This window comes from Oryctolagus cuniculus, chromosome 5, assembly GCF_964237555.1.
Source record: "Oryctolagus cuniculus chromosome 5, mOryCun1.1, whole genome shotgun sequence".
NCBI classification, from domain to species: domain Eukaryota; kingdom Metazoa; phylum Chordata; class Mammalia; order Lagomorpha; family Leporidae; genus Oryctolagus; species Oryctolagus cuniculus.
The window spans coordinates 169,806,469-169,815,216 of NC_091436.1; the positions used below are offsets into that span (position 1 = coordinate 169,806,469).

At 52.8% G+C, this 8,748-nt stretch overlaps 1 protein-coding gene across 1 annotated transcript; it reads left to right on the forward strand.

Moving 5' to 3' along the window:
• The first annotated feature begins 6,889 nt into the window (after positions 1 to 6,889).
• On the forward strand, positions 6,890 to 8,528 carry LOC100346758 (histone H4). The gene has a single exon (XM_070074893.1). The coding sequence runs from the start codon at positions 6,928 to 6,930 to the stop codon at positions 7,237 to 7,239; it is 312 nt and encodes a 103-aa protein (XP_069930994.1). The 5' UTR covers positions 6,890 to 6,927; the 3' UTR covers positions 7,240 to 8,528.
• The last annotated feature ends 220 nt before the right edge of the window (positions 8,529 to 8,748 follow it).

Consider the following 8,748-nt stretch of genomic DNA (forward strand, 5'->3'; position numbering starts at 1 on the left):
TCATACGTATTTAGTCTAAATCAGTGGGTTACACAAACTGCTGGATCAATCCAGCAAGCCAGGGATGGTCATGAAACCACGTAACGTTTGTTGAGGGCTTATGAAGAGATAGGCTGTATTCAAACTCTTACATGAATTCTATAGGATTGCTCTGTTCTGGGATCCAACTAACTGCTTTATCAGATTTCCCACACACCCCCAAGTAAAGAACAGCTTGTCTCCGCATTCTCTTCCTGCAAGTTCCCCTGTGCTACTGAAAACACCATTGCTCTGGGGAATCTGGAGAGAGGAATCTGGGTTGCTGTCCGGGATGGGAACAGAGCAGTGGTGAAAAGAATCTGGTGAGATGAATCTGGGTTGCTGTCCGGGACGGGAATGGAGCAGTGGTGAAAACTGACCGAGCAGCGGAAGTGCGCAGTCTGGGATATTTATCCGTATGTCGTCACCGTGCCATCTCCAAAGAACAAACAGTGGCCGCACGTTGGCTCCTGTGAAAGCAGGGAATGGAATTTCTTCTAGCTTGGTTTTGTTGAACCCTGAACCTTACAGCCGTTGGCAAATATTGTCACAACCAGACTTGCATCCTGTCCTGTTCTATGTGTACTTGCTGGCAGGGAACTGTGAGATGGAATTAGAGGTTGAAGGTGGAGTTAGTCTGGCCTGCTTCTAGTCCCGGGCTCCCTCACTGTTGAAACTGAACGCCTATAATAGGAAAGCAGGACCCAGCCTCTTGTCTGTCCCCCGTAGCCCAAGGTGTCCTTGCCTGTCCTTTATCAAAAAGAATTCACTGACTTGAGAGGGATCCAGCTGGCCCTGCGAGGTTCTAAGCACTGGACTCAAGATGTCATGTGCTTCTCCAACCGAGGAGCACCTTGCTGGCAGTGTTGTCCTGGGGTGGTTTGTGCAGGGGAACTCCAGGTCCCAGCAGAAAGCAGCTGCCACCTTCACGTAACCCCCAGGCTAACTGGAGCCTCCTGGCCGTCATAAATCACCTAAAGAGCATGACATCACTGACCACAGGGAGGTGACGAGCTCCACTGACCAATCAAGAACTTGTACATGAGCTGATCATGCACCTCTCTGCCCCAATTTCGATCTATACGAACCTTCACCCTTAGGTCCTTGGGGGCCCTGGGATCAAGCCATAGTTGCCCAGCTCCTTGCTCTGTGCTTTGCAATAAACACCTACCTTCTTCCCCCACCCCAGAAAGCTGATGGGCTTTCTGCGCATCTGGCAAGCGGACCAGATTTGGGGGCTGTATAGCAACACCTCCGACTAGATTGGGGTGTTGTTTGGCAGCACTGTTGCATCATGCTGACCTGACTCCACACCCCTCCAGTCAGAATTTGGGAGGTCCCTCCTGCCCAATCCAGAAACTCTTTCCCCACATTTCTGCCTCGCAGTCAGCTTCCAGCATCACCACTCCTGACTCCCCACGTGACTGCCTTGTGAAATACGGTCTCTCTGCCAGAGTCCCTGGCTTCAGCACTTCTCAAGTCTGCAGCAGTCGACTCATCTTGGTTCCTGACGTGAATTTAATCACCTGGGAGGTTTTATGTGATAGGCCCTGCTATTCGTCCCACTTTATAGATGAAGAAGGCAGAGTCAGCAAGTTCCACAAGGAAACAGAGCAGGTGGGCAAAGGTGGAGGCACAGGGACCCGGGGGGGGGCAGTTAGGAAGCACAGTGGGAGTGGAGCCTCCCCTGAGAGCCTCACGCAAAGCAGCTTCTCACGGGAGAAGCCTCCATCTATCAGCCCTTTAGGAGAAGGACAAAGCGCAGAAAGCCAAGATGAAAACACACTACTGAGAAAAGACCCCTTCACAGGGGAAGCGTGGCAGTGCGCCCGCCCACACACACCCCACCCCACCCCACCCCCGCCCTGCCAATCAGGCATGAACAGAACTTTCTGGAGTGCAGCCCTGGGAGAAGCGAAGGGCACAGCCCGGAGGAGCAAAGCGCAGCACCTCCCTCGGTCTGAAAGACAAAACGGCCGATGTTGGGGTGGCACTTCCCCAGCTCCTTGAGCTCTAGGAATGTAAAATACGAACTTTATGAAAAAAAAATGGTTATTCCAGGAGATATAGATTTTCTTAAAGAATTATTTGAAAGGCAGAATTAGGAGGAGACACACACACACGGAAGTTAGGGAGTCCATTTTAGAGGCCCTGAGACTCCATCTTGAGAAAGCACCCCCCACTGTGAGACTCTAGTCTGAAACTATGATCTAAAACTCAGACAATAACAGCGTTCTGAAAGGAGCGGCCGAGAGTCGCCATAAAATGGCCTTAATAAAACAGTCCTGGGAAATGGGGAGTAAACTAAGTTCACAGAGAAAGCAGATAGCTACTACCCAGAGATAAGGGCTACTACCCAGAGATAAGGGCGACAGAACATCCTGGTACGCACATAAGCCCCCTCCCCTGTGCTTGTTCAAGCTTAACAAAGAAACCGTGAGGCACGTAGGGCACGTAGCCACCCCTTTCTGCTCTTCAAGGACCCCCTCCCCATATCCAAGCTTAGACACGTAGGGCACGTAGCCCCCGTTTCTCCTCCTCCTCGATGACCTCCTCCCCTTGTAGTTGCCCAATAAACTTACGCCACCCTATGGTATGTTAATTTTGTGGTTTTGCCCTTTAAAAACTGTGTAAAATGATTATTCGGGGCTCCTCTCTCTTGCTCGGTGCTTGCAGCAGAAGAGGGCCCATTTGCGCAAATGAAATAAAATTTGCCTCCTGCCTTTTGCATCGTCTGGTCTGGAGTCTGTGTTTCTGGGGTCGTCACAAAAGGACACCGCTTTTGGGGTCCTACAGTTCATACAGCAACAGTACACTGCGCCCCACTTGGCAGAGCATAGAAATCTCCCTAGCAGATTGCTCAAGCTTAAAACAGATAGGCTACACCTGGATTAATGTCGACTGTAATTTGTGTATTGTCAAGGTTGTAACCGATACTAGTTTTGCATAGGCCTTAAATCAGCTTGACTCTAGTAACCATGTATCCCCCCATCCTAGCAACCATGTGTCCCCCCTCCCCTCTTGTGATTTTTGCCTTTATAAACCCTGTTGCTTTAAGCTTCAGGGTCAAGAGTTCTTTGGGGCATGAGTCCACTCTTGGCTGCCCTCCATAAAGGACCATCAAATTTGTACTTGCTCAGCACAACACACACACACTAAACTTTCATGTGCTGGTTCACTCTCCAAATGGCTGCAAGAGATGGAGGCTGGGCTAGGCCGAAGCCAGGAGCCAGGAGCTTCTTTTGGGTCTCCCACATGAGTGCAGGGCCCCAAGGACTTGGGCCATCTTTACTGCTTTTCCAGGCACATTAGCAGGGAGCTGGATCGGAAGTGGAGCAGTCAGGCCTCTAATCGGCACCTGAATGGGATGCCGGCACTGCAGATGACAGCTTTACTGGCCACACCATAATGCCAGCCCTGACATCACAGACTTCACAGAATGATCTTTGGTCCCTAACTCTTGTTTACCTGACCTGCACCCTCAAAGTCTTAACACATGGGCAGGAACTGCCTCGTACTTATTCTGACGGCCAACTGGGGCCTTGCAATTCAGTCCTGATGCAAAACACCAGACCTCAGCTGGCACCACCATGGTCAGCAGCTGCAATGGGCCTCCCCAGGCCCGCTGCCACACTTCTCAGCAGAGGGCTCCAGGGTTCCCTGTGCATCCTGAAGCTCCTTAGCTTGCCAGAATGACCCCAGAGCATGGCAAGTTGTGACACCTTGGATTATAGCCTTAGTACTGTCCACTAGACCTCACCAGGTTCTGAAACTGAGCCTCACCTTTAGTGCAAACCAGAAGAACGGCCCAGAAGAGACAAAGGAAACAAAACGCCATCCTACCTAGAGACAGTTGCCACCTAGGTTACCACTTTGGTCCGCTATGCTGATAAAGGATGCAAAGTTGCAGAAGAGTACTCATTCCTGATTGGCTGATTTTCAACACTGACCTCAGGGGTTCTTTGGTAAAATTCCACAGAGGGACTCGGGACTTTTTGGAAGCTGGTTGTCTTGGTACTGGAGTTTCCATTCTAAGAAGCACGGACAAATGCCACACTATTGAGCGATAGGGTAGAGAATGCAGTATATGTACACACACGTACACAATGTGTTATATATGTGTGTGTACTATGCAGGCAAATGTATGCATGTTTAAATTTTCTGAGACTCAAGAAACCTGGCGTATGCCAGGAAACAATGCGCAGTGAATGAATGTTGCCCTGGTTTGCAGATAAAATGTCTCTCAGGCAAAAATGTCTCTGACAAGCCCTAAGAAGCATGGGTGGGCCGGCACCGCGGCTCACTAGGCTAATCCTCTGCCTTGTAGCACCGGCACACCGGGTTCTAGTCCCAGTCGGGGCGCCGGATTCTGTCCCGGTTGCCCCTCTCCCTGTCCAGCTCTCTGCTGTGGCCAGGGAGTGCAGTGGAGGATGGCCCAAGTGCTTGGGCCCTGCACCCCATGGGAGACCAGGAGAAGCACCTGGCTCCTGCCTTCGGATCAGCGCGGTGCACCGGCCGCAGCGCGCTGGCCACGGCGGCCATTGGAGGGAGAACCAACGGCAAAACGAAGACCTTTCTCTCTCTCTCACACTATCCACTCTGCCTGTCAAAAAAAAAAAAAAAAAAAAAGCATGGGTGACAGTCTGACAGTCTGTGGTGCGAACCTTTGGCCTCTGTGACGCAGTCTTCCCAGGAGATGCAATGGGTTGCCAACCATTGATTCCTTCCGGAGAACCTGGTCTCAAGGCAGATGAGGGAGCTGCAGGGGAAGCTGTCTGTGCTTCGGGGGAGAACGTGACCGGAGACAGGAGGGCAGCGGGAGGGCCCCCGGGGGTTCTTTAGTTCAGAGCACTGAGGCACGCGGAGCACCACACCTGGGGGTATCTTACTCTGAGCCCCAGTAATCGCTTTAGTGATGGTATTGAACTTTAGTAATAGTATTGAAATTTCTAAGAGCATGGAGAGATGGGGTGGGGTAGGGAACTTCATTATTGGTAGAAAAGCAAACAGAAAAAAATGTGAATAGAGTACATTAAAAATGTGAATAAAACGGGTAAATATATTGCCATGGAGAACTCCTTTTTTCTGAAAATGATTTCAGATACAGACTGTGGAGGAGGAAAAATATATTTTCCTCCCTCCTTCAGAGTTCCTCAAGGGGGCCTCTGTTTCAAAACTCAGACTATCCACAGACATGCAGACAGGTCTATGCAACAGCCATTTTCCATGAACGGGATTGCTCACGAGGAAATGAAGGCTTGAGGAGGTGGCGACACCTGAGAGCCGACGCCAGCTCTGAGGAAAAGTCGCGGGGCGACGTGACAGGACAGAGTGTGCGCTAAGTCCTGAAGTGCACATGACAGCAAGGCCTGCTCACACCCATTCCCCTCAGCTCTCCTCCGCTGCTGTCTGCCCTGCGCACACAGAGGGCACCTCTCACGTGAGGTTAAGACCTGCTTCGGGAAACAAGGCACAGAGGCTGCAAGCGTCTTTCCTGCCCTTCTAAAATTTGGCCCAAACTATTCAGTATGCCACACCCCGTATTTCGGGGTAGAATGCCCGATCCCCACGAAGATGGCATACAGAGCCGAAGAAGCCCGTCTCTTCAAGACACTGGGGCTCAGGAAATGAGAGTATGGGGTTTTGGCGTGCCGTGTGCTTGAACTTGAGCTGGGAAGGGCTGGGAAGCAGCTGAACTCTTCCTGTCTTGATCCTTGTTCCCCACAGGCAGTGCTGCAGACCAGAACGCCTCCTCCCCAAGGCCTGTCAGAGAGCACCCAGAATCCTTTCCCCCTCAAAGACAGCAATAAAACCTGGAGATATCACTCCTTCCCCAAATCCATGTAAGACTTGGCCTTGACATTCTCAACCCTACCTGTCTGAATAGATCTAAGACATTCATCCCACAATGGTCCCCCTCCCCCATTCTCAGGAAGAAGGAATTCCACACCAGGAGGCCACGAAGAGTCAGAATCCCGACAGACCAGACTCGCTGGGTTTTCTTCTTTCTTCTATTAAGTCAGGCCCTTTTTGTCCCATTACATTTCCACACGATTGTCGGTGCTTTACCGAAGCTGAGCATAGAAAGTTCCTGTCTTCATTTTGCTAAGCCTGCTGCATTACCTAATTCCCCTTGGTATGTTTTTATCAGTGTGGTTGTGGCCCTTAAGATGGAAAGGAAAGGATATCTGCCCATGCAATGTCATTGTCTCCCCCAATTCACTAATGAATTTTTTAGTTATACTCAAGGTCCCAAAGGGATTTCCCTTCTTCTGCTTAAACTCAAAATACCTAAATCATCTTTTGCTGGAAGGGCAAAGATTGTTCCTAGTAAAGAAATAAAGACAATACTTTATCACTTGGAAAGAAATCAAGATATGGCTGGGTGATGATCTTATAACCAAAGACTCAATCGTCCACATGAAAAGTAAATCCTGGTGATGATGTACAGACTTTAAACATCGCTGACACCCAGCGACGGCCAACTCATAGAAGAAAGTTACTGCTGGCTGAGAATATAATGGAACTCAGGAGGAAGATGCAACTGTTGATCAAATATCCAAAAATCCCAAAGATAGGGGAGAAATAAATGTGTCCTAAAGGTGAAGATGAACGCTGGCGGGACCTGGCCCATGAGCGAACCGCTCAGGACACGGCTGGTGAAAACTGAATTTCGGAAAACTCGCCGTCAGGAGCAAAAGCAGACATTCCGGAAAACGTCGGATAACGAGAACCCTTACAGCGAGGTCGGTGCCGCTGTCTGCCCGGAGCCCGCTCCGGTCGGCCCTGCGACTCTCCACGGCCCCGCCCCTCCGAGCTCCGCGTCCTCTCTCCGGTCCGCCAAGGGCGCAGAAAGGCGCGGCGCGGGCCGGCCGCCGCAGAGCGCGCGGTCTCTCGGCCTCTGCGGACATGTCCGGGCGCGGCAAGGGCGGGAAGGGCCTGGGCAAGGGCGGCGCCAAGCGCCACCGCAAGGTGTTGCGCGACAACATCCAGGGCATCACCAAGCCCGCTATCCGCCGCCTGGCCCGGCGCGGCGGCGTCAAGCGCATCTCGGGGCTCATCTACGAGGAGACCCGCGGCGTGCTCAAGGTCTTCCTCGAGAACGTCATCCGCGACGCCGTCACCTACACGGAGCACGCCAAGCGCAAGACGGTCACGGCCATGGACGTGGTCTACGCGCTCAAGCGCCAGGGACGCACGCTCTACGGCTTCGGCGGCTGAGCTGCCCCGCGGCCCCAGACCCCACCCAAAGGCCCTTCTCAGGGCCCCCACGGCCTCGGCTAAGGAGCTCGCGCTGGTCCGGGAGGGAGGTGGGCGGCGCTGGTCTCGCGCTTCGGGGAGGGGTGGGCGCGTTGTTGGGTCAGCCTTGCGCAGCGGTGTCGGGTCTGCCCTGCGCTGCGGGGTACGGTCTGCCTTGCACTTCTCCCGCTGCGCAGCGCCGGCCCGTGTGTTAGCTCGTCCCAGTCCTCCCACTCGGTTGTGGCTTACGGAGCAGGGAGAAAGTTCTGTCCTGGGGCCTGTAGGGGGCGCCCGGCCTTTCTGCGTGGCCTTAGCGCCCGGGCCTGCTTTTCTCCGGACTCAACACCGGAATTCTTTAGGGCGCTTTGGTCATCACACTGGCTTCCTGGCTCGGGCGAGCGGTTTCCCACCTGCACTGAGAACACCTCCCACGGTACCGGAGGGGTCTCCCTACCTGTTTGCCATTCCCACTCTGACTCCTGGCTGGCTTCCGCCTCATTGACGATTCCCCTGCTACCCCTCTTGTAGCCCACTGTCCTGGGAGAAGTCACCTTGAGGCCCCAGTATTCACTACCCGGCAGACCCTCCCACAGCAACCAGAGATCCAGATCCAGTGAAAATGCGGGGGATGGGCTGGGAGTCGGTCGACATTCCGTGTCTGAGTGCCCGGGTTTTAGTTCTCCCTCTTCAACCAGTTCCACCTTCCCGGTGGTGTGTTCGCTGAGAGGCAGCAGGTAATGGGTTCACTCACCCATGTGGGAGACAGGGATGAGTCCCCGGCTCCTGGCTTTGAGAAGGCCCAGCCTTGGCTGTTTGTAGGCATCTGGGGAGTGAACCAGTGTGTGTGTGTGGGGGGGGGGGAGGCTGTTTCTTTAAAAATTTACTCATGTGCATGGAAGGCAAATATATGCCAGGTCTTACAGACTACACAGATCTGGCTTCCCAAACTCGGGCAGATGTCGGAATCCCAAAGGCTTATGTGAATAACAGACTAAAGCTAATGGCTTATGGAGTAGGCTGGGTGCCTGATCCAATTATGGTGTCTGAAGGTGGGGCTTTTGGGAAGTGGACTGGATTAGGCTGGGAGGGACGAGCCCTGTGTTCTGACCATGATATGAGAGTCCGTGGCGGGCAGCAGAGCGTGTGCTGTCTACTTCCTGCTGCACCATCTGGTCATTTTTCTGTGCCTGCTCTCCTGCTGCCAGCTTCCACCAGATGGCAAATAAAGGAGACATCAATTTTGAACTTGAATCACCAAACTGTACACCAAAGTGTTTTTTCAAAAAGTCCAGCTTCAGTGTTTTAGCAAACACACTGGGCAAGCATGGCTGATAAACCAACTTCAATACATCGGTGAGGCTGGGGGGAGGGGGGGTCAGTTAACACTCAGGATGAGGATGCAAGCGGGTGCCCCACAGTATTTGGGGCCATGGAACAAACCTCACATGCTTTACCTTCCGCATGACCACAGCCACCTTCTTCACTGAAGGC

Bases quoted from the DNA above. Each gene is read 5' to 3' on its own strand.
- LOC100346758 (XM_070074893.1), top strand. From the start codon at position 6,928: ATGTCCGGGCGCGGCAAGGGCGGGAAGGGCCTGGGCAAGGGCGGCGCC.